Raw genomic sequence first — 26,775 nt, forward strand, 5'->3', positions numbered from 1 at the left:
GAATGATGTGGGCTCATTGAGGAAGACAAGTTGAGGTTAATGGTTACAAGGCCCAGATCAATGCGGAGAGGTTCAAGGGTTACAATAGGGAAAGTGAAGTTCACTTTGATGCACTCAGTGGTGATGGGGGGAAGATGGAGGGTGACATGGGGAGGGTAAAATGTGGTGGAGAGAGTTTGAAAAATGACGCGATCCATCACGACAGGAAGGCAGCTCTACAGCAAGGCTGTATCCAGTGACAAAACATGGAGGTGGGAGGAGGGAAGCTTGGGTAAGTGGAGCTGAGGTCAGCACAACTGGACAGCTAAAAGGAAAACCTGAGTCATCCTATGGAGACTGTCTGAGAGCTTTGTTTTTTAAATCCTCACTGTATGGTGAAGCCCATACAGCAGCAAGTCTCACCCTGATGGTTCTCATCAGTAGGAGTCCCCAGCAATGTTTAAAGCTGCTGTTCTCTCTGAGCCATTTGCCATTGGCTGCAGCCAGATTGAGGGAGGGAGGAAGGCGAACGTCTACAAGTTGAACTACAGCAACACACTACAGCTTTGATCACACCTTCCAAATCCACAAGCATCCCAGCTAGATGAACAAGGCCAGCAGGTGCATGGGAACAGCACCACCTGCAGGTTTCCCTGTACTTTACACCCCATGGCCGTGTCTTCATTGCGACTGGTTGAATAACCTGCACACCAAATGGGCTGCAGCAGCTCACGAAGGCAGCACCTCACCACCATCTCAAGTGCAATTAGGGATAGGCACTGGTGCCTACATCCCATGAGAGAATCACAACATTCTTGGCAATGTAAGTTTGGAATTCATACAATGTTTATTTATTCTAGCGGACGCATTTCCTGTACTACGAGCAGTCCTCCTTTGGGCCCCATGGGCACGGACCACCTTGATGACATCGCTGAGTCATGGGGCTGGAGGTTGTTGCCTTCTGTTGCACATTTTTCTGCAAGGCTCCCTGCACCATGAATGAAGGACTGGGTGCCATTTCCATGGAATCCCTACAGTGCAGAATGAGGCCATTCGGCCCATCAGATCTACACCGACCCTCCGAAAAAGCACCCTACCTCGGCCCACTCCACCGCCCTACCCCCATAATCTCAGTTAACCTGCAAATCTTTGGACACTGTAGGACAATTTAGCATGACCAATCCACCCAACCTGCACATCATTGTACTGTGGGAGGAAAGCAGAGCACCCAGAGGAAACCTAGGCAGACATGGGGAAAACATGCAAACTCCACATAGTCACCTAAGGTCAGAATCAAACCCAAGTCCCTGGCATTGTGAGGCTCAGTGCTAGCCACTGTGCTACCGTGCCACCCAATGTGGCACCCGGACAAGATGATGGGGTTGCCAAATTCGACCCCACCACAAGCCTCGATGTAAACCATGCACATGAATATGAGGTGGGCAGCACATTTTTGTACATAATCACCGTCCTGTGCATCAAGGAAACATTACTCCGACCTCCTGCTCCAACCACTGAACTTGGGCCCGGAGTGGAAGAAATTGCCCCATGTTTCTGATAGAAGCTCTTGTGTGAGCTCTGAATGAGGCTTCCATTTTAGCATTCAATTGGCAATTTAACACGAAGGGTGAGATTTTCCGTTCATGCCAGTGGCAGATTTAACAGCGGCGGGGGGTGCATTCAACGGGAAACCCCATTGACAACAGCAGGACCAGTGGCTAAATGGTGACCCGTCCTCCGGTTAAGTGCAAAATTCCACCCAAAGTCATTACAGTGATCAAGGTGAAGGATATTAGTGCTGAAATATGAATATTAATTTAAAGATGGAAATGATAAATATGTTATCAATAACAAGGTCCATTTTTTAGATGAACACTAGACTTCCATGTCTGCTGATACATTAAAATGCTTAGATTGTATAAAAAGTGAGTTGGAAAGTGAACTTCATACACCAATACCTCGCCTGTGCTCTCTACTTCATTCAGGGTCTGACCTGAGCTTTGAGTTTTAAATTGCAATACAACAGTACTTGATTCCTATTTCATTGTTCACTCACCTAGTTCCATGTTTGCTATTTTTTGCTATTGTTTGTGGGTAGTTTAATTGATTTTCCCTCCATGAATCTTTACCTGGTCAGCGAACTGTAACACTTTCCCAATCAACCTTCATGACTCTGATAACAGGTAGCATGTGTTTCTTTTTCTAGATACAGCATTGTGGGCGGGAATTATCGGCGATGTACGGCTGAGGGGTGGGACGGCGAGGTTCCGTCCTGTGAACGTAAGTTTATGTTCCCCTGTTTTGTAAAGTGACCATAATAAGGGGGCGGAGAGTCCACACCAAGTAAAACAAGAAAAAATGTTTTATTTACAAAAAAGATATGTACGCTACCCAGTAGATCCCTACCAGGTTCCTGTTCTGGTTGGTGCCTTAATTGCCGACCTTTTATACATTGGTTAATTGAGATACCCTGCTTCTAGCGGAGGAGCTCGTACTCCACAAGGAGCGTGGGGGAGACAAGCATTCTCATCCTGTATATTCTGTGCAGGATATTACAGTGACTAACTTGGCTTTTAGTGACAAATTATTGACAAATTCCAATGAATTGTTATGTAGTGCAGAGCTACATCCAAGATTTATTCCCACTGCACTTTGATATCTGCGTGTTTCGAGGCAAGTAAAGGAAAAGTGCAAATGATGTTCATGATCTACACTTAAATCATGCTCATACTATCTTTTCTTCCATTGTTATTTAAAGATCTTACTGTGTTATTGGGGTGAATTGGTTGTGTTAGTACAGCCAATAGGAAACTTTTGTGAGGGCCACAAAGAATCCAGCATGTGTTTTAAGGATACAAAGTAATAACATTTATTTACAGTAACATATATATATATATATATAAAACAGCAGCAGCAACGTCCCTTGCTGCACACTCCTTCCTGCTGGTTCCAAACTGGCCAGCTTTATTTATACATGGAGTTTACGAATGGTTTCTCCGCCCCCCTCATTGGGGAAGCTCATACTCCCACAGGATTGTGGGATTGTCATTAGTCCCCAGCCAATGGTAAGCAGGCTGGTTATAACATCCCTCCGCCCCAAAGTTCTAGGAATCCACCGAAGACCCTGGCGAAGGAGGGCGTCGGACTCGTTTTGCCGCAGGCCGGACACCATTTGCACGCGGCGCTGTATCAGGCGGCGTGTAACGAGACGGAGACCGGCGCTTCCGTGATGAACGGCGTAACGGTTGTACATCCACGGCCCGTGGGCCCGAGGATTCCCCCTCTGATGCGTCCTGTGTCTCCATCTCGGAGTCAGAGTCTGCTGCCTCTGTCATCTCGACGTGTCTATCGCCGCGTGGTTCTGTAACGACCTGCGCAGGCTTTGAGTGAGGCACCAGAGGAAGATTGTGAGGACTATCTTCCATTGTCTCTGGTCTCTGTGGCTGGAGCAATGAGCTCCGGGGGTGGGGAATCTTTGGAAGGGATAGTCTTCTGGACCGAACGTGGTCTACATGTTTGCGCTGGAGACGACCCTGGGCTTGCACCTGGTAAGATATAGGGCCCGTTTGGCGAAGGATTACGCCAGGAACCCACTGGGCACCACCAGCAAAATTCCGAACGAACACTGGGTCACCGGGCACAAACTGCCGAATCGGCCGATGCGGAGAAAAACCCTGTCCCTGTCGTTCTTGTGTGCGACGTACTTTTGCGCCAATGTCCGGGAAAACTATACTAGGGCGGGTGCGAAGTCTCCGGCCCATTGGGAGTTCTGCGGGAGCTACCCCAGTCACCACATGGGGGGTGGTCCTATACGAAAACAAAAAGCGAGCCAGTCTTGTGTCCATTGATCCGGAAGACTGCTTCTTTAGGCCTCGTTTGAATGTCTGCACTGCACGCTCTGCCAACCCATTTGAAGCTGGGTGGTAAGGGGCAGTGCGGATATGGCGTATGCCGTTCATCTTCATGAACCTCGCAAACTCCTCACTCGTGAATGGAGTGCCGTTACCTGTGCCCAGCACCTCGGGGAGGCCATGCGTACTAAAAGACAAACGCATCTTCTCAATTGTTGCGCAGGACGTTGTGCCCAGCATCTTATGCACCTCTAGCCATTTAGACTGGGCGTCGATTAATAGAAGGAACATGAATCCTTGAAAAGGGCCTGCGAAATCCGCATGCAAGTGCGCCCAAGGCCGCCCTGGCCATTCCCAGTGATGTAGGGGCGCGGCCGGCGGAAGCTTCTGATGCTCCTGGCAAATGGAGCAGTTTTGGGCCACCTTCTCAATGTCGGTGTCGAGGCCTGGTCACCAGACATAACTCCGGGCCAACAGTTTCATTTTGGTCACACCTGGATGCCCATTGTGCAAGTCTCTTAGTATCAGCTCCTGTCCTTTTTCCGGGACAATCACACGCGTCCCCCACAAGAGGATGCCGTCTTCCATGCTGAATGCTGAAAGCTTGGAGGAAAATGCCCGCAACTCGCCTGGGAGCTGTCTATGCTGCCCACCATACAGGACTATGTGCCGAACCTTTGACAGGACTGGCTCCGTCTGGGTGCACTCATGGATCTGTGATGCTGTGACAGGCAAGGTGTCCATAAAAGTCAGGGTTGCAACCATCTCACCGGTCGTGGGGGTCGACATGGGGCCGGTCGATAAAGGCAATCGGCTCAGTGCATCGGTATTCGCTATCTGCGTTCCTGGTTTGTGCTCCAGAGAATACTCGGATGCACCAAGCAACAAAGCCCAGCGCTGGATCCGTGCGGAAGCAATGGGTGGTATTGGTTTATCCTCTCTGAAAAGTCCCAGCAGGGGCTTATGATCAGTCACGATAGTGAAATGGCGGCCATACACGTACTGGTGGAAGCGTTTCACTGCAAAAACCACTGCCAGGCCCTCCTATTCGATCTGCGCATACTTTTTCTCCGCTGCAGTCAATGTGCGGGAGGCGAAAGCTATCGGCCGCTCGGCCCCGTTCTCCATCTTGTGGGACAGGACGGCCCCAATACCATACGGGGATGCATCACATGTGACGAGCAAAGGCTTTCCAGGATCATAGTGGGTTAGTAACCCAGATGACGACAATTGTTGCTTTACCCGCTGGAAAGCGGTTTCTTGCGGCTGACCCCAAACCCAGGTGGCGTGATTTTTATTTAGCAGAAGGTGCAACGGGGCCAGCGTAGTTGCCAGATTGGGGAGGAACTTCCCGTAATAGTTTATGAGACCGAGAAAAGAACAAAGATGCGAAATGTCAATCGGGGCGGGAGCCTGTTGAATCGCGCGCACCTTCTCTGCAATGGGGTGCAAACCTTCGCGGTCCACCCGATAACCTAGGTAGACTACTTTCTTTGCCTGAAATACGCACTTTGTGCGACGTAAACAAACTCCAGCCTCCGAAAAGCGTCTAAGGACAGCCTCCAGATTTTCCAAATGATCCTGCTCCGACGTCCCTGTAATCAAAACGCCATCTAAGTAGACAGTGACATGCGGTAAACTTCTCAAAATGCCCTCCATAACACGTTGAAAAATAGCGAAGGCAGAGGATACTCCAAAGGGCAACCATGTATATTCATACAGGCCCCGGTGTGTATTAATCGTTACATATGGTCGGGAGGCAGGGTCCAGCTCCAACTGTAGGTAGGCGTGACTCATATCTAATTTTGTGAATGAGAGTCCGCCTGCAAGCTTCGGTCGAGTCGAGCCGTATTCACTGTAAGTTTATAGTCGCCACACAAGCGAACTGCGGCATCTGGCTTCATTACAGGTACAATTGGTGCTGCCCAGTCAGCGAAACAGACGGGCCTGATAATATCCAAACTCTCCAAATGAGTGAGCTCCCCTTCTACCTTCTCGAGCAAGGCGTAAAGGACCGGGCGGGCCCGGAAATAGTGCGGCGTGGCTCCTGGTTCGACTTGGATATGGGCTACGGCCCCTTTTATTTTCCCCAAACCGGGCTGGAATACATCTGGGTATCGTCCTAGCACCTCAGTCAACCCTCCAGAAACTGTTTGGAGGATGTGCTGCCATTGCAACTGCAAATGGCGCAACCAGTCCCGACCCAACAGGCTGGGCCCCTGGCCGCGCACCACGATAAGTGGGAAACGCCCTTCCTGGCATCCATAAACAAGAGGGGTCATTGTAGTTCCTGCAATGTCCAGTGGTTCCCCCGTGTCGGTGGCCAACCTGGCCTGTGAGTCGGTTAATGTAAGGGTCTGTATACCCTGCTTGATGCGGTCGAATGTCCTCTGGGCAATCACGGAGACCGCTGCGCCAGTGCCCAACTCCATCTCAAGCGGGTGACCATTGATCCGTACTGTCACCTTAATGGGGGCCACACGGGGAGCTGCCACACAGTGCAGCTGCAGGCAGTCGTCCTCCGTCTCCACGTCCTCAGGAATAGTTGCCGGAGGTTCATCCACATGGAAGGTACGGCCCCTGGGCTGGTCCCAGTTTCGGTCGGAACGACGACGCATCTGGCGCCCCCAGGACCGGCGTCCGCGACGGGGTCGGCGCCTACAAGTCTGACATGGACATGGCTCCTCATCCATTGGTTCTGGAGAAGGCTCCCTTCGGGGAGGAATGTGCGACGGCCAGTGGCGTCGATCCGGACGACGCCTCGCCCAAGGTACCGCAGGAGTGCGGGGGGACGTTTTTGGACGGAAGGGGTTGCGCCCCAAGGCATGCACCTCCATTCCCTGTAGCTCCTGCACTCCAAATTCTGCGCTCTCTCGGGACAATACTATTTGAATGACCTGTTGAAAAGTCAATGTTGGCTCAGCTAACAACTTTCTCTGGGTGGCCACATTGTTAATATCGCAAACCAAACGGTCGCGTAACATTTCTGACAAGGTCTCACCGTAGTCACAGTACTCCGCAATCCTGCATAGCCTGGATAGAAAGTCGGCAAGGGATTCTCCTGGCGTCCTCTCAGCAGTATTAAACCGGTAACGCTGGACTATCGTGGATGGGGTTAGGTTAAAATGTTGCCCCACTAAATTCACAAGTTCATCAAACGTTTTGGTGTCCAGCGCAGCTGGGTACGTAAGGCTCCTAATCACCCCAAACGAATGCGGGCCGCAGGCGGTGAGCAATATGACCACCTGGCGCTCGTTTTCGGTGATATTGTTTGCCCGGAAATAGTAACGCATCCGTTGTGCATACTGGTTCCAGCTTTCCAGCGCAGCATCAAAAACATCCAAACGTCCCGTACAGAGGCATGGTGTAATAGAAAACAACTTCCAACCTGTATCCAACAAAAATCCAGTGAGGTGGCTTCAGCAGTGTAGAGAGCTATTCACTTTAACCCTCGTCGCCAGTTTTGTGAAGGCCACGAAGAATCCAGCACGAGTTTTAAGGATACAAAGTAATAACATTCATTTACAATAACATATATATATAACAGCAGCAGCAACTTCCCTTGCTGCACACTCCTTCCTGCTGGTTCCAAACTGGCCAGCTTTATTTATACATGGAGTTTACTAATGGTTTCTCTGCCCCCCTCATTGGGGAAGCTCATACTCCCACAGGATTGTGGGATTGCCATTAGTCCCCAGCCAATGGTAAGCAGGCAGGTTATAACATTGCATAATTTACCCTTGAATGAAAGTAGATATTGATGAGGTGACACAAGCATCGTGGAAGGTTTTAGTGGCGGGGGTGCTGAGATAGAGCAGATAATGCTCTGGTAATGGAAATAAGTGATCTTTGTTTTGGAGAAGAGACTTTGAAATCACTTCAGAGTTCCACCACCCTTGAAAAGATGGACTGTAATTAATTAACCATCTTGATTATATTCTGTACTCTACATGGATCCCTAAATATCTTTGCTCCTCCATGACTTCTGGTCTCTCACTATTTGGTAGTAGGTGGATACCTTACGTTATGATCTTGGTCTTGCTGGTGAAGATTGATGGAGGTCAGTGTTTGGTGCTATTGAAGACAATGTTGTGAGGTGTTGCAGATTGAGAAAAAGTCTTGCATTTGTGTTGCCATAATTTTGAAAAATGAATTCCAAACAACAGTGTACACAATTTAGTTGTGGCTATTCCTTTTCGTATTAAAAATTGCAACAAAAATAACTGTTGAAGGTTTTGGAGTTTTGAAGTAATCCTATTTTTTCCTATTGATGTTCTGTGTAGTGATAAACTGTGGTGACCCAGGGGAGATTCTCAATGGATATTATACCCCATCAAATCAGACAGTTGGAAATAAAGTTACTTTTTATTGTGACATTGGGTAAGTAGTCAGTGTTGAAATTAATGCATAATTTTGGTGAGGGACTGGATTATTTGAATGTTACGATTAAGATAATTTCAGATGGGTGTCCCTTGTACTTCACATTTCTGATAACCGCTCTCAGTGTGAGCCCTGAATGAGGCGCTAATTTAGTGTTGCACTCACAATTCAAAAAAAAATCTTTGCACTGATCAAGGTAAGAAATGTCAATGCTTGGACTGGAAAAGTAATGCAATGCTGAATTTGTTAATGATCCCTAGGCCAATAAACTGAGATTAACATAGGTCGTATGTGTCTGCTGGTTCCTCAAAATTCTTTAACTGAATTAAAAATCAGCTCGAATGTGAGCTGGATGCACCAATATTTTCCTGTGCAATGGGTCTCAGCAGCACTAATTTATTTCACAACAACAAACAACTGTATTTGATTCCTTCATTATTCTTTTAACCTGGTCCCATCTTTCCATCTTTAAAAGTTTATTGCTGTTTTGATAGAGGTATTTCTGTATGAACCTTTAAAATTCTAACCTGGTCGTCACACTAACGCTTGCCCAGTTAATGTTTGGGTCACTAATACACGTGGTTCATTTATCTTTTTCTAGATACAAAATGGTGGGTAGAGATTTTTGGCAATGTACAACTGAGGGATGGGATAGTGAGGTTCCATCCTGTGAACGTAAGTTATGTTTCCCTCTGTTGCATTGTGACTGATTTGCTTTCCTTTACCAAATGATTGAACCAGCCAGCAATGAATTCTTATAGCGTTGGTTCACATCCAAGTTTTCTTCCCTCCGGTATCCTGACATCTTCGTACCGTACATGGAATTCTGATTTCTTGAAATAGTATTACACTATTGCTCAATGTTTTGTTTCAACGTTGCACATTACTGCGTTTTTGCTCCTACCTCTGAAATGCAGAGTCAGGGCTATTCCTGCCTCCGCAACGTGACCACTGAAGTTGGAATTTTCATTCTCGGGGGAGCAAGGTGAAATGGGATTCTGGCCCTCTGCCCCGGAACTGGTACAGAGGCTGCTGGATTCGGAGGCAGTCTGGCGGAAGGCCTGCCTCTGTGTTCCAACATTGTCAATTTCTGTAAAAAAAACAATAAAACATAAAACATCCCTTCAGCCCTCATCACCTCTGCCCATTCCACCACACACGACCCTTGCCCCATCTACGCAAACCCAGGCCCTCTCATGCCCTGTTGCTCTACTCCTCCAAGCAGTCAATGTGTGAAATTGGACATGACCATTCATCAATTCAATCCTTGTCCCAGCAGAAAACTTTAAAATCTTCTACTTCTAATTAATAGGAGCCAAGTTTTGGTGCGTGTTGGGAGGTGATGATTTTAACAAGATTGAGTTGACAGGGAGCGATAGTTTGATCCATGGGAGATCCAGGAGGAGGAAATAGAAAGTGAAGCAAAAGTGCAATTGGTGTTAGTGACCCATATTCTCTTCTCTTCCAGTTCCATTCTCTTTTAAAGTTTAACTTTGTCTGTGCTTTACTGAATTCATAGTATTCGTGCAGCCAATAGGGAAACCATTGTATACATTTACACTTATTTTATTATTTTTTACTAAATTTAGAGTACCCATTTATTTATTTTTCCAATTAAGGGGCAATTTAGCGTGGCCAATCTACCTAACCTGCACATCTTTTGGGTTGTGGGGGTGAGACCCACGCAGACACGGAAGAATGTGCAAACTCCACACGGACAGTAACCCAGGGCTGGGGTCAAACCCGGGTCCTCGGCGCCATGAGGCAGCAGTACTAACCACTGTGCCGCCCCTAGCGGTGACCACCTGGAGGTGGCTCAGGAGGCGGGAATGTTCAGATAGAGACCTGGCATCGCTGCTCTGGATTCAATTGAAACCCTTATATGGCCACTTAAGGTCCCCATCCCGCTGCCACTGAGATTCAGTCAACAATGGGCGGAGCCACACCATTTGGGAAACAAATCGGGTAAACCTTGGTGAGTGTCCCTGTGGGACACTCACTTCTATTTGGGAAGCCAACAGAGGGACCCACCATTGCACGGGCTGCTCACAGATGAAGATATGTGCCTGCTCCTCCTCGGCTGGGCTCGGTGAGTCCACCTGACTTACCTTCACTCCAGGCTCCAGTGACAATTCTGTAGCCTGGCCCTCCTACAATATTACGCCTCCCATAAGCACTGCCAGTATTGAAGAGCTGCTGGCCTCTGATTAGCTGGCAGGTCTCGGAGGGGAGCAGTCCTCCTGAGGCCAACTCTAATCCTGACTCTGACCGGGTAAGTGCCTGAGTGGCATTAATTCGGTCAGTGGGCCATCTCTAACTTGTATACAGCCCCACCACTGCAGATAATAAATTGAACCCATGTTTTTGCATTACTGGCGAAGATTAATGCCAATAAATGCAATGTTAATGACAGAGAGAAAGAGACCTGTTGTTGTGAGGTATTGCAGATTTAGAGATGGTCTTGCATTTGTATGGCCATAATTTTGAGAGATGAATTCCAAAGTTAGACAACTTGAAATTGTGGGCAATCTTTGTTGTAGCTATTCATCTCCAGAAATATCTGTGAATTGCAATGAGAAGAAACTGTTCTAGATTTTTCGATTTTGTAACATTTCTGCCTTATCTCCTTTTCTGTGCAGCAATAGCCTGTGGTAACCCAGGGGAGATTCTAAATGGATATTACAAGGCACCAAATAAGACATTTGGAAATAAAGTTACATTTTATTGTGACAGTGGGTGAGTATTCAATATATGAATGAATAATTTTGGTGAAGGACCATGGTGGGATTCTCCTTCGGCCGACGTGGAATCGGGAAATGCGATGGGGTGGTGAATTGGTTTTGATGCCGAAATAGTGTGGGTACCAGTTACACGCCAAATCGCAATTCTCTGGGGTCTTGACAGCGGTGTCAATGCGTTCCACACCGCACATACAGTAAACGGCGTTGGCATATCATTAGCGGGCCTTACCCAGTATTCTCCGGGGCCTCGGCAATGCTTCGCCTCCACTGGTGCAAATTCCTGACGGCGAGGTTCACTTGTGCGTCTAATAATCGTGAAACATCCGCCATGGCTGCTGAAGGAGTATGGAAGGTGTCCAACATTGCCATAATGTGCTGACAGTTGTACCACTGACCGGTGGGGGCTTCTGCCAGGGTGAGGTGAGTAGCAGGGCTGGCCAGGAGGTGGGCTGTGGGGTCGGGGTGGATGGGCACAGTACACCATTGCCGCAGCCTGCAAGGCAGCCATGCAGTTGCGCACGCCACTGACTGCCCACTGTGAACTTATGGCCACAGGTCATATGGGTGTCCCCCAGGCCACCCATTAAGGTCCCAGGCCCTCTGGCCCCAGCTGATCCATCATCAGGATGGATGTGCTTCAGCCCAACCAGTGCCATCTTGTTGGCTAGGATGAGTGTGTGTGGGAAGTGAAGTGCGTATATGTGGCTGCAAGCTTGTCAGACTTCCAAGGGTCAATCATGGGCCAGGCGAATTCCATGCCGTTTCTCATTGGAATTGATTGTGTGCCACGTGGCGCTTGCGCGAGCCCCTCAATGGCCCTGAATCAGTCTAGGTACGGCGCCAGTTTTACTGTCGTGGAAGTCCATGAATCCTGCCCGGCATCAACACTCGGGAACGGAGAATCCCGCTGCGTATTATTTAATGTTTTCTTATATTCTTTCATGAGGGTCATTATCGGGGTCGTTAGCAAGGCCAGCATTTGTTCACCATCTCTAATAACCTTTCCAGAGGTGGATCTTAAAGGTTTAGATTAAATAGTCACCTACTCTTCTAAACTCTGATAGAATACAAACCTAACCTGTCCAATCTTTCCCAATAACACAACCTACCCACTCCTGACATTAGTAACCCTTCTCTGAACTGCTTCCAATATATATTCATCTTTCCCTAAATACTGTACACAATACTTGGCATGTGGCCTCACCAATGCCCTGTACAACTGATGCATAACCCACTGGTGTTTGTAGTCAATTCCCCTCACAATAAGCAATAACATTCTATTAGCTTTCCTAATTACTTGCTGTACCTGTATACTAACCTTTTGTGATTTATACACTCGGACACCCACATCTCTCTTCATCTCAGGGCTCTGCATGGTAGCACAAGTGGATAGCACTGTGGCTTCACAGCGCCCGGGTCCCAGGTTCGATTCCCGGCTGGGTCACTGTCTGTGCGGAGTCTGCATGTTCTCCCCGTATCTGAGTGGGATTCCTCCGGGTGCTCCGGTTTCCTCCCACGGTCCAAAGACATGCAGGTTGGGTGGATTGGCCATGCTAAATTGTCCTTCGTGTCCAAAAAGGTTAGGAAGGGTTAAGAGGGGTTACTGGGTTATGGTTATAGGGTGGAAGTGAGAGCTTAAGTGGGTCAGTGCAGTCTCGATGGGCCAAATGGCCTCCTTCTGCACTGTGTGTTCTATGTTCTCCCAATTTAGATAATAAGCTTTTTAATTCTTCCTGCCAAAGTGGACAACTTCATATTTGCCTACATCATTCGCCATTTGCCATTTTGTTTCACTATGAATTTAGAGTACCCAATTCTTTTTTCCCAATTAAGGGGCAATTTAGCATGGCCAATTGACCTATTTTGCAGTTTGCCAAATTTTTACCCACTCACTTAACCTATCTATGTCCCTTTGTAGTCTTCTTACATCCTTGTCAGAATTTACTTATCTACCTATTTTTGTGTTGTCACCAAATTTGGCAACCATACCTTCAGTCCCTTAACCTGAGTCCCTTATATCGATTGTAAAAAGTTGAGGACCCGGCAATGATCCCTGTGGCACACCACTCGTCACATCCTGCCATCCAGAAAAAGAACCATTTATGCCAAGTCTCGCTGCTCATCCATTTTAAGGGTGAAATCCATGGACACACAGGATATCATCTCACTGTCTCCCCTCTTCACAGTTGAATTGCTGGAATTCCTGTGGGTCTCATTCACCCAGTGTTCCTACAATCTTGGGAACAGGAGGAGAGGATGCAACAAAGGAGAGCTCTTGCTTGTCAACAACAGAGGCCACAGTGCCAGCAGCAAGCAGCACCGGAAGGGGAGGCTGGTCAGGACACAACCATTCAGGGAAGGCATCAGAGAAGACGAGCCTTTGGCATTAAAGTTATGGTTGTGATGCAGAGCCTCCCTCTTTGTCCAGGAGGCTCTTTCAAAGCCTATCACTAGTTGCAGCATTGTCAGCTGATGGCTGGTTTTACCATTTCCCCATTGCACAATCACATGTGTTTCCTGTGCACACGGCTGGTACTTCCGTTTGAATTTGCAATCACGTAGGAAATAGAAAAGAGTAAGAGAGCAGAAGTGCTGCACAGTATCTGTAACACTTGTTGGGTACAGCACACCACTGTTAAAATTCCACCATTGTATTTGGTTCCTACATGATTCTGCTAAGTTAATTTTGCAAAGAGACAGAGATAGAGTTTTGAAAGGGATATAGATAGGTTAAATGAGGGGATAAATATTTGGCAGATGGATGTCATTTGAGTAAATGTTTGTTCTTTATTGGTTGTTTGAATTTATTTATTTTAACACCCTTTGTTAAGAGTTTACTAGATTTTTCCTCTCTTGACCTTAGTATACATACCTGATCGGCAAATTATAACTGCTTTTCAATTAATCTTCAGGTCACTGATAAAAGGTAGTTTTCTTTTTCTAGACACAAAATGGTGGGGAGAGATTATCGACAATGTACAGCTGAGGGATGGGATGGTGAGGTTCCATCCTGTGAACGTAAGTTATATTTCCCTGTTTAGTAAAGTGACTTGTTTGTCTATGTCAAATGAATGAACCACTTTCAATGAATTGTCATGTACTGTTGGTTCCCAACCAGGTTTTTCTCTCCACTCTATTTTGACACCCTCTAGCTTGGAGTTTGTCCTTTCTGAAAAGGAAGAAACAGTTGTTCAATGGTTTCCTGAACATTGCATATTAATGAAATATAGGATGAAATTCTGCATTCTGGAGACTAGGTGCAGTGGTGGACAGAAACGTCCATGCAATTCCTGTTGGGCAGTGGGGCGGATGAACACATGTGATCTTCCACGTTTTAGCTCACTAATTGTACATCTGTGAGGAGCTCAGTGTTTTTTGTGGCAGGACAGGCAGGAAATCGCCCTCCCTGCCATAACCTCATGTGTCAAAGGTGCTGGTGTCGTCACCACCTTGCCCCTCATCCTACCAATCTCCCTCGCCGCTGCCTGCTTCCTCAGCTGAATGGCCAGCATCCTGCTTGCCTTTTCCCCATATTCATACACTGCCCCTCTGGCCTGCTGGTGCTGTTTTTAAAGGGCACTGGGACACACGTTCACTCATTGCATCAAGGAGTTCCACATGACTCCATGCAACCACAGCTTGAACTGGAGGAGCTTGCAGATTTGAGGAATTGCATCCCAGGATATACAAGGGCATCACCAGCATTGCCTTGTGCACATCTTGAGACAAGAGCAGAGCTGTGATTGGGCCAGTGCTCACTGAGGCAGTGGTCCATGTGCAATAGTCTGTTGACCTTCTAGAGACCTCTTTCTGCCCAGGCCATTGCTTCTGTGATAACTGGTGACAGGTTCTCCATCTCCTCATCAGGATGTGAGAACCATTACCAAGACAGGTTGCCTGCTGCCTGCAGCATTGATGCCTCAGTGAGTCTGGGAACAAACTGAAGTGATACATTTAGTGTGCATGTCCTTTACAGGTCTCACTCCATCTCAAAGCCAGCAAGCAAGTGCTACGCCCGTCACCTGCCCTTTGTCTGGACTTGGCATCCCACCTTCCAGGTAAAGGACTACCTGGAGGACCAGAGATGGGTATTCTGTCTATTCATACATGAATGTGTATGGAGACATCGTTCTATGACCACTGTGATGAGAGCCATCTGAAGGAAACTTCACACCGACACTTTTTCACTTATCTCTACCATCCTCACAATTCTATAAAGAGATCATTGCCTTGACATCATTGTGTCAAAATCAATATTTTCCCACTTCTGTAGTAGAAAGATTCAACACACTCGTTAAAACAGAATAACAAAGTTTTATTTTCGAAACAACTGCATGCAGTAATGGCTGAAACTTGAAGTCAGAGAGCAGTCAACAAAACTACTGAGTCTTTCACAAGTTCCGCGCTTTCGCAGAGAATTAGCTCAATATTTATACATTATCATTATCAAGATTGTGTGACAACAGTATAGTCAGGAGTTTGATCGGAAATAAAACGGAAGCATAGAACAGACCATATTTGGTCACATCACTCATACCATTATTTAGTCCTTGGAGGGAACATTGAAAGATCGGAATAGACTTGTTTCTTCCTAAGCTTATCTTGTTTTAATTCCTACGGCCCTGGGTTATGACAAGTTAGTTTTATCAGGAGTTGCCGAGGTCCGGTGTTTTGGAATGGCTTGACCTTCGCTGATCTTTTCAGACTTCAAGTTATGCAGAGTTGGCTTTATCAGCCTTTCAGTCGGAAATGGTTCGGGCAGCATTCTTTACATGGGCCTGGTGAGCTGGAATGAGTAGTTTCAGCCTTTCTTACATTGTATCAAACCTTTTGACCAGTCTTCCCATTGACCAGTTTTCCCATCATGCCATTACTTAATTCACACCGTATCACAATTTAAGATCAACCACATGGTCCCTTGTCAACCGTGATCATTCACCCTTGAGGATCATGGTTTGAAGTTGTAAGATGTCTGCCCACCACCAGCTGCACTCTTTGGTGGTATACATCTTGTTCCTTCTCTTCATCCCTGCCTCTGAAATACAGCCGATGGTAAATAGCACAGCATAAACGGAAGCTCCACACCTTGCTAGGATCTCGATGTTATGTGACCCATGATTCAGAAACAAACCTGCTGCTGTGTGTTCACCATAGAGTAAGGATCATAACTGAACATTGCTCTTGAACAGTTTCCTCATGATTATTAGAGGGTCCCTTTGGTTGGCCAATTGTGCTGACCATGAACTCCACCCACCCGAAAAACCCTCCTTCCACTTCAACGCCTCACACTTTTACATGGAATACATTGCATTGTTATAACTGGAAAGATGGTGCGTGTTACTTTTCAGACTCGCTCCATCACTTTTAATCCTCCTGCTGTCCCACACCAACTTCCACCCACCACCGCTGTCCTTCCCAATGTCATCTATACTCTCCCCTCTGTCACCCTTAAACCTCCCCCCCCCACCCCCCCCCCCCCGTTACCCTGCACCCTATCACCATCCACCTCCACATGCCTTCCTCCTCCTCAGAGCCGACAGCTCTGTGTCCATTGCCATCCTGACTCTGCCCCCTCCTTCGTCGCAGGGGTGGGTCACAACATTTGGAGTAATGGGAAAAGCCAGTTTTCTGCCGTCGGGAAATGAGTTTGGAATTTTGTTCTCCTGGCTTTGATGGCTGGTTAAAGGTGGCTCGCTTTCCTGCTGATCTATGTCAGGAACTATGTTTGGATTCATTTGCAGCTCATGAATGCTCATTAGAAGCCCAACTCACTGGAATAACTTTTCCTCTTCAAATTAAGTGCCCCACCAGTGGATAATTTGAACTGTCTGTTTCACAACAGTATATGACTGGTGTGTGCCTGGTGAGTTACACTTTATCAATGACCTTGAGATATGTACATGCTGTTTTTGCCTACCTTTAAGAGGGTCACAATTCAAGTGCATCTATCACAAGCCACTCCCAAGATTGGACAGTGGTTGCCACAACCATGCCACTTTTTTAGTCTCCCTCTGCATCCCAGCGAATGACACCTATAACTGGCAGACACACATCCTGAAACTCTCACCCTATAGCTATCCACTTCCCCCTCTGACTGTCACTGTTATCTCCTATCACCAGTACCCTGATCTTTCCCCCCAGAACCCCACCTTCGACTCCATTCACCCCACCCTCTACCACACTTTCAACGTTCTCCGGACACCCCTCCCCACCCCACCTTCCCCTGTAAATCTGTCTGCCTTTGTCCTAAGATAAACCCCATGGGGAACATTAATATAAATCTTGTTCCAGTCTGAGAAAACAACTATTCACCATTACTCTCTCTTTCCTGCCACTCAGCCAATTTTGTATCCATGTTTGTACAGTCCCTTTCATTCTATGAGCTTTAATTTTGCTGCTGTTGCGCGTTACTTTGTCAAATGCTTTTATGAAGTCTATATACATCAAATCAACCCCATTACCCTCATCTAAAATTTTATCTGGCTAGCAAACTAGTTAAACATGATTTTCCCTTAATAAACCTGTACTGGCTGTAGTGATCTTTACATTGGGTATGTACAGAAGGGGTTGATGGGTAATGGAAAGATCACTCGGGGGCAGCACTGGCGTGCATAAAAGGGGAAGCAAGCAGCCCTCTGGCCTGTTGGGTGGATTAGACTGTGAGGAGGACAGAGGCAGAGATTTAGCTCAGGGCTGCTAGTGTGGTCAGGTCTAGTTGTAGGGTATAGAAAAGTTGTAACCTTTCTACTAATACAGTTCTTAAAGTAAGAACTCACGCAGTTAATTAAGTTGTGTTGCTCAATAAAACTTCTGTAAAACTTCTGGACGACTCCGAGCCTTCTTCCAAAGCCTCCACTGTAACTGAGTTGAGTAGCACAGATTACCTGCCTTACAGGTAACAAAACATGGTACCAGATTGGCTTTAATTGGACAGTACTAGATAGATTAGGTTAGAGACCAGAAAGAACCAAAACAAGCAGCAAAAGTAACGGGCCGGCCGCTCGACTGTGGAAGACTTCGCAACATTTTTATTCCAAACAACCTACCGAAGCGATGGACCACACGCCACTTCCAGAGTAGCTGAAAACTACCGGTAATTTAAATAGTAACTGGAAAATGTATAAACAGCAGCTTCAAATATACATGGCAGCTACTGCCTTAAATGCAGCCCCCGACGAGAGAAAGATTGGGATATTACTCTCAACGGCAGGCCGGCAAGCTGTAGACATTTATAACTCTTTTACATATGGTGACAATGAAGATAAAACTAGCTTTTAAGTGATAATGGCAAAATTTGATGAACACTGTAAATCACAGTCAAATGAAATCATGGAACGATTTAACCAGCGTAACAGATTCCAAAAAAACGGGGAGACTATCTCTAATTTTATCACAGATCTCCGATTGCTAGCACAAGGTGATGTAACAAGATGCTGATGTAACAGACTCCATCATCAGGGATCAATTAATCTATGGTCTCTCAGATGAAAATTTAAGGGAATCATTAATGCAGCAAAATGATTTAATTTTAAAAACTACCATAGCAAAATGCTTACAGCAAGAACAGAAAAAACAGCAGTACCTGGAGCTTCTTGAGAAAAAAAACATGGAGAAAGTACTCCACGAGGTGGAAGATGTCAAAATGGTGGCCTCTCCTCACAGGCCTTAGTTTCCAGCCGCTGGCGCCCATTACAGCATGTCTGCACATGCGCGCAGTCAGGAGAAATGCAATCATGCAAGATTCCGGTCTGTAAAGTACCGACCCCAGCCAGAAGAGCGAGTCGCTCATGCGCGATCGCTGCCGACGCGTGACATCACGGACGTCATAACGTGCTACTGCTGTGGCACCGCCTATTTAAAAGGGAAATGTCCTGCACTAGGGAAAAGATGTTAAAGTGCTCCAAGATGAATCATTTTGCCTCTCAGTGTCAGTCCACAGCCAAATATTACTCTCCAATGCAAAGACATGGAAACTTCAAGGTTCGCACAGTAGATGCAATGGACACTCAGACACCCGAAGAAAACTTTTCCGACCACGAAGAGTTCCACTCCTGGGAGAACACATACAGCGTTGGAATCATAAATGCCACAGAGGAACCGCACGAGCTAACCACACAGCCTCAATACATGCATACCATTGGATCCACAAGCGAATGGAGTGCCACGGTGCAAGTGAACAACTACCCGATTACGTTCAAGCTTGACACTGGAGCATCCGCGAACTTTATGACAAGCAAAGATCTCGCATCCATCCCAGGGACACACGAGATGATACCTGCTGCATGCAAGTTAACAGACTACAATGGCAACCAAATCACCTCGAGGAGATCACGCCACCTACAAGTAGTTATTAAGAAAGTCACGAAAGGACTACGTTTTGAGATCGCGGACAGCTCATTGGTATGTGCCAAGAAGCCGTCCGGTGAACTCAGAATCTGTTTAGATCCCAAAGACTTGAACAAAAACATTCGCAGGGATCACTACCCTATCCCCAAGCGAGAAGAGATAACGAGCGAAATGGCGAAGGCTCGCATATTCACCAAACTTGATGCCTCACAAGACTTCTGGCAGATGCAGCTCGATGATTCCGGCCGACTGCTGCGTACCTTCAACACACCATTTGGACGACACTGATATAATCGTATGCCTTTCGGGATTATCTCTGCATCCGAAATATTTCGCAGAATTATGGAGCAGATGACGGAGGGCATTGAAGGCATCCGTGTACATGTTGATGACATCGTAATATGGTCAACAACAGAGGAAGACCACATTGCTCGGTTAAAACAAGTCTTCCAAAGAATCCACCAATTTGGGCTGAAGCTCAACCAAACCAAGTGCACCTTCGCACGTTCATCTCGGACCTTCCTGGGTGATACGATATTAGGGCACGGGGTGAAGCCGGACGCTGAGAAGATCGCGGCAATTCAGAACATGCAGCGGCCACGTGACCAGAAAGCGGTGCTCAGGTTTCTTGGGTTCATCAACTTCCTAGGCAAGTTCATATCGAACCTAGCAGCACGGACGACGGCGTTACGACAAGTGATAAGGAAGGACACGGAGTTTGACTGGACTCCACGCCACCAAGACGAGTGGGTGGATCTGAAGCACCAATTGATGGCAGCTCCAACACTGGCATTCTTTGACCCGGCAAACAATTGCCGACGTCGGAGCGGCGTGGCGGGATTTGCGCCCCACCCCCCGCCGATTCTCCGAGTCGGCATGGGATCGGAGATGTCAACATGGAATTGGTGCGGTGCTACTTCAACAGAATGACCAGTCGGACTGGGTCCCAGTGGCTTACACTTCTCAAGCGATGACCGCCACGGAGTGCAGGTATGCACAGATAGAGAAGGAGTGCCTGGGATTGATCACGGATATAACAAAATTCCACCACTATGTGTATGGTCTTCCCACATTTCTAGTGGAGACTGATCATAGGCACCGGTCAACATTATCAAGAAAGATCTCAATGACATGACGCCGCGCCTACAACGCATGATGATGAAATTGCGGAGGTACGACTTCACGCTGGTCTATACTCCTGGGAAGGACCTAATAATAGCTTGACACCTTATCCCAAGCCATTGATGCTGACAGTCCACCTCCAGCTTCCATTAATAATGTAGAAGCTCATGCAGAGTGGTGCAGGGAAACACTCCCGGCAACGGATGAGAGGCTGCAGCAAATTCGTCAGGCGACACGAGAAGATGCGACCCTGCTCCTGCTCAATAAACCTTCTGTAAAACTTCTGGACGACTCCGAGCCTTCTTCCAAAGCCTCCACTGTAACTGAGTTGAGTAGCACAGATTACCTGCCTTACAGGTAACAAAACACTGGCTTTCCTGACTTAACTCACAATTGTTCAAGTGACTTACTTTTATTCCAAGGTATCATTTCTAAAATCTTTTCCACAATCAAGATTAAACTCACCAACCTATAGTTGCTGGGCTCATCTTTATTCCTTTTCTTGAACAAGGATTTAAAATTTGCAATTCTCCATTGCTCTGGCACCACCCCATAACTAAAAAGCATAGGAAAATGACAGCCAGTGCCCCACAATTGCCACTGTCAGGCCTTTTTTAAAAAAAATATTTTATTGAAAATTTTTGGTCCACCATCACAGTACATTGTGTATCCTTTACACAATAATATAACAGTATAAATAACAATTACCTGTTTTATAAACAAAGAATAAATAATATATAACAAAAACTAAAACTAAAACTAAATGGCAACTGCCTTGTCTCAGATAAACACTCTCCAAAAATATGATTTAACAGTCCAATATACAATTATTTATAGCAACGCCCTATACATATTATACATATATATTAACAACCCTGAGAGTCCTTCTGGTTCCTCCCCCCCCTCTCCCCCCCGCCCCCCCCCCCCCCCCCCCCCCCCCGGGCTGCTGCTGCTGCCTTCTTCTTTTCCATTCCCTCTATCTTTCTGTGAGGTATTCGACGAACGGTTGCCACCGCCTGGTGAACCCTTGAGCCGATCCCCTTAGGACGAACTTAATCCGTTCCAGCTTTATAAACCCTGCCATGTCATTTATCCAGGTCTCCACCCCCGGGGGCTTGGCTTCCTTCCACATCAACAGTATCCTGCGCCGGGCTACTAGGGACGCAAAGGCCAAAACATCGGCCTCTCTCGCCTCCTGCACTCCCGGCTCTTGTGCAACCCCAAATATAGCCAACCCCCAGCTTGGTTCGACCTGGACCCCCACCACCTTCGAAAGCACCTTTGCCACCCCCACCCAGAACCCCTGTAGTGCCGGGCATGACCAGAACATGTGGGTGTGATTCGCTGGGCTTCTCGAGCATCTCGCACACCTATCCTCTACCCCAAAAGATTTACTGAGCCGTGCTCCAGTCATATGCGCCCTGTGTAACACCTTAAATTGAATCAGGCTTAGCCTGGCACACGAGGACGATGAGTTTACCCTACTTAGGGCATCCGCCCACAGCCCCTCCTCAATCTCCTCCCCCAGCTCTTCTTCCCATTTCCCTTTCAGCTCATCTACCATAATCTCCCCCTCGTCCCTCATTTCCCTATATATATCTGACACCTTACCGTCCCCCACCCATGTCTTTGAGATCACTCTGTCCTGCACCTCATGCGTCGGGAGCTGCGGGAATTCCCTCACCTGTTGCCTCGCAAAAGCCCTCAGTTGCATATACCGGAATGCATTCCCTTGGGGCAACCCATATTTCTCGGTCAGCGCTCCCAGACTTGCGAACTTCCCATCCACAAACAGATCTTTCAGTTGCGTTACTCCTGCTCTTTGCCATATTCCAAATCCCCCATCCATTCTCCCCGGGGCAAACCTATGGTTATTTTTTATCGGGGACCCCACCAAGGCTCCCGTCTTTCCCCTATGCCGTCTCCACTGTCCCCAAATTTTCAAAGTCGCCACCACCACCGGGCTTGTGGTGTATTTCTTTGGTGAGAACGGCAATGGGGCCGTCACCATAGCTTGTAGGCTAGTCCCCCTACAGGACGCCCTCTCCAATCTCTTCCACGCCGCTCCCTCCTCTTCTCCCATCCACTTACTCACCATTGAGATATTGGCGGCCCAGTAGTACTCACTTAGGCTCGGTAGTGCCAGCCCCCCGCTATCCCTACTACGCTGTAAGAATCCCTTCCTCACTCTCGGGGTCTTCCCGGCCCACACAAAACTCATGATACTCTTTTCGATCCTTTTGAAAAAAGCCTTCGTGATCACCACCGGGAGGCACTGAAACACAAAGAGGAATCTCGGGAGGACTACCATTTTAACCGCCTGCACCCTCCCTGCCAGTGACAGGGATACCATGTCCCATCTCTTGAAGTCCTCCTCCATTTGTTCCACCAATCGCGTTAAATTTAACCGATGCAATGTACCCCAATTCTTGGCTATCTGGATCCCCAAGTAACGAAAGTCCCTTGTTACCTTCCTCAGCGGAAAGTCCTCTATTTCTCTGCTCTGCTCCCCTGGATGCACCACAAACAACTCACTTTTCCCCATGTTCAGTTTATATCCCGAGAACTCTCCAAACTCCCGAAGTGTCCGCATTATCTCTGGCATCCCCTCCGCCGGGTCCGCCACATATAACAACAAATCATCCGCATACAGAGATACCCGGTGTTCTTCTCCTCCTCTAAGTACTCCCCTCCACTTCTTGGAACCCCTCAATGCTATTGCCAGGGGCTCAATCGCCAGTGCAAACAATAATGGGGACAGAGGGCATCCCTGCCTTGTCCCTCTATGGAGCCGAAAGTATGCAGATCCCCGTCCATTCGTGACCACACTCGCCACTGGGGCCCTATACATCAGCTGCACCCATCCAACATACTCATCTCCAAAACCAAATCTCCTCAGCACCTCCCACAAATAATCCCACTCCACTCTATCAAATGCTTTCTCGGCATCCATCGCCACTACTATCTCCGTTTCTCCCTCTGGTGGGGCCATCATCATTACCCCTAGCAGCCTCCGTATATTCGTATTCAGCTGTCTCCCCTTCACAAACCCAGTTTGGTCCTCATGGACTACCCTCGGGACACAATCCTCTATCCTCATTGCCATTACCTTGGCCAGAATCTTAGCGTCTACATTTAGGAGGGAAATAGGTCTATAGGACCCGCATTGCAGCGGGTCCTTTTCCTTCTTTAGGAGAAGCGATATCGTTGCCTCAGACATAGTCGGGGGCAGCTGTCCCCTTTCCTTTGCCTCATTAAAGATCCTCATCAGTAGCGGGGCGAGCAAGTCCACATATTTCCTGTAAAATTCAACTGGGAATCCATCCGGTCCCGGAGCCTTCCCCGCCTGCATGCTCCTAATTCCTTTCACTACTTCCTCTATTTCAATCTGTGCTCCCAGTCCCACCCTTTCCTGCTCCTCCACCTTGGGAAATTCCAGCCGGTCCAGAAAGCCCATCATTCTCTCCCTCCCATCCGGGGGTTGAGCTTCGTATAATTTTTTATAAAATGCCTTGAACACTCCATTCACTCTCTCCGTTCCCCGCTCCATCGCTCCTTCCTCATCCCTCACTCCCCCTATTTCCCTCGCTGCTCCCCTTTTCCTCAATTGGTGGGCCAGCAACCTGCTCGCCTTCTCCCCATATTCGTACTGTACACCCTGTGCCTTCCTCCACTGTGCCTCTGCAGTACCCGTTGTCAGCAAGTCAAATTCTACGTGTAGCCTTTGCCTTTCCCTGTACAGTCCCTCCTCCGGTGCCTCCGCATATTGCCTGTCCACCCTCAGAAGTTCTTGCAGCAACCGCTCCAGTTCCCTACTCTCCTGCTTTCCTTTATGTGCCCTTATTGATATCAGCTCCCCTCTAACCACTGCCTTCAGCGCCTCCCAGACCACTCCCACCTGGACCTCCCCATTATCATTGAGTTCCAAGTACTTTTCAACACACCCCCTCACCCTTAGACACATCCCCTCATCTGCCATTAGTCCCATGTCCATTCTCCAGGGTGGGCGCCCTTCTGTTTCCTCCCCTATCTCCAAGTCCACCCAATGTGGAGCGTGATCGGAAATGGCTATAGCCGTATACTCCGTTCCCCTCACCTTCGGGTTCAACGCCCTTCCCAAAACAAAAAAGTCTATTCGCAAATAGACTTTGTGGACATAGGAGAAAAACGAAAACTCCTTACTCCTAGGTCTGCTAAATCTCCACGGGTCTACTCATCCCATCTGCTCCATAAAATCTTTAAGCACCTTGGCTGCTGCCGGCCTCCTTCCAGTCCTGGACCTCGACCTGTCCAGCCCTGGTTCCAACACCGTATTGAAATCTCCCCCCATTACCAACTTTCCCTCCTCTAGGTCCGGGATGCGTCCTAGCATACACCTCATAAAATTGGCATCATCCCAGTTCGGGGCATATACGTTTACCAAAACCACCGTCTCCCCCTGTAGTTTGCCACTCACCATCACGTATCTGCCCCCGCTATCCGCCACTATAGTCTTTGCCTCAAACATTACCCGCTTCCCCACTAATATAGCCACCCCCCTGTTTTTCGCATCTAGCCCCGAATGGAACACCTGCCCCACCCAACCTTTGCGTAGTCTCACCCGGTCTATCAGTTTCAAGTGCGTTTCCTGTAACATAACCACGTCTGCCTAAAGTTTCTTAAGGTGTGCGAGTACCCGTGCCCTCTTTATCGGCCCGTTCAGCCCTCTCACGTTCCACGTGATTAGCCGGGTTGGGGGGCTTTTTACCCCCCCCCCCCTTGTCGATTAGCCATCCCCTTTTTCCAGCTCCTCACCCGGTTCCCACGCAGCTGTGTCCCCCCCAGGCGGTGCCCCCCCGCCCATCCCACCCCATACCAGCTCCCCCCTCTCCCCAGCAGCAGCAGCCCAATAATTCCCCCCTCCCATCCCCCCCCGCTAGATCCCCCACTAGCGTAGTTACACCCCCCATATTGCTCCCAGAAGTCAGCAAACTCTGGCCGACCTCGGCTTCCCCCTGTGATCTTGGCTCGCACCGTGCGACGCCCCCTCCTTCCTGCTTCCCTATTCCCGCCATGATTATCATAGCGCGGGAACCGAGCCCGCGCTTCCCCCTTGGCCCCGCCCCCAATGGCCAACGTCCCATCTCTTCCACCTCCTTTCCTCCCCCCACCACCTCCTGTGGCCACTGTCAGTCCTTTCAGTATCCTTGGCTGCATTTCATCCGGTTCTGTTGACCAGGATAACCACAGTCTCAGGGACAAACCAACAGCCTCAGTGATGACTGCCATGGGAGACTAAATGATCCCCATGCATTGTTCCCATCTCTGCTAACTCTAAATGGACACGGAACCTGTCTCGAAACTAAGCAGGGGCTTACCCACACCAGACCTGGGGCGGGATTCTCCGATCCTATGTCGGCTCGGAGAATCGGCGGGGGGTGGGGGCGCAATTGTGCTGGCGCAGTCGCCGTGGCGCCGGTCGGGATCACTGAACGCGGTCCCCCCGGCGATCCTCCGTGCTCGACAGGCCAAGTACCCGCCGAGTTCGGCCGGGTCCCGCCGCCGTCGTTCGCATGTGCTCCTTGTGGTGGTATGTATTAGGGGTAATACGGTACACCACGTGTCGACAGGCTATTGGTGGAGGGATGCCAGGTCCTGGTAGGATCTGCCACCTACTAGACTCCACCCAGAAATGCCGGTATAAGAACCCAGCTTTTCCCTCCATTTCCCCCATGGAGTTCCCTCTCCCCCACTGTGCCAAAGCCCTGAAACGTTGCCAGGGCTTCTTTTCTTATTACGCCCAGTGGGTTCCACAATACGCCGACAAGGCCCGTGCGCTAATCCAGTCCACTACTTTTCCCCTGTCGACAGAGGCATGCCAGGCCTTTAGCCGCATCAAAGCGGATATCGCAAAGGCCACGATGCGCGCCATCGACGAGTCCCTCCCCTTCCAGGTCGAGAGCGACGCATCGGATGTAGCTCTGGCGGCCATCCTCAACCAAGCAGACAGACCCGTGGCCTTCTTCTCCCGAACCCTCCACGCTTCAGAAATCCGCCACTCCTCAGTGGAAAAGGAGGCACAAGCAATAGTGGAAGCTGTGCGACACTGGAGGTATTACCTGGCCGGCAGGAGATTCACTCTCCTCACTGACCAACGGTCGGTTGCCTTCATGTTCGATAATGCACAGCGGGGCAAGATCAAGAACGACAAGATCTTGCGGTGGAGGATCGAACTCTCCACCTTCAATTATGAGATCTTGTACTGTCCCGGAAAGCTGAACGAGCCATCCGATGCCCTATCTCGCGGCACATGTGCCAATGTACAAGTGGACCATCTACAAGCCGTCCACGAGGACCTCTGCCACCCGGGGGTCACT

General features: G+C 48.4%; 1 protein-coding gene across 1 annotated transcript in view; it reads left to right on the forward strand.

Annotated features, from left to right (window-relative positions):
- Positions 1 to 26,775, forward strand: part of LOC140393808 (sushi, von Willebrand factor type A, EGF and pentraxin domain-containing protein 1-like) — a 145,950-nt gene that overhangs the window by 85,707 nt on the left and 33,468 nt on the right. The window contains exons 36-40 of the mRNA XM_072480270.1: positions 2,186 to 2,259; positions 8,114 to 8,210; positions 8,812 to 8,885; positions 10,850 to 10,946; positions 13,896 to 13,969. Of these exons, the coding sequence (XP_072336371.1) occupies positions 2,186 to 2,259; positions 8,114 to 8,210; positions 8,812 to 8,885; positions 10,850 to 10,946; positions 13,896 to 13,969 (416 nt within the window). The remainder of the gene's footprint in view (positions 1 to 2,185; positions 2,260 to 8,113; positions 8,211 to 8,811; positions 8,886 to 10,849; positions 10,947 to 13,895; positions 13,970 to 26,775) is intronic.

The sequence above is a fragment of the Scyliorhinus torazame genome, chromosome 17, assembly GCF_047496885.1.
Source record: "Scyliorhinus torazame isolate Kashiwa2021f chromosome 17, sScyTor2.1, whole genome shotgun sequence".
NCBI lineage: Eukaryota > Metazoa > Chordata > Chondrichthyes > Carcharhiniformes > Scyliorhinidae > Scyliorhinus > Scyliorhinus torazame.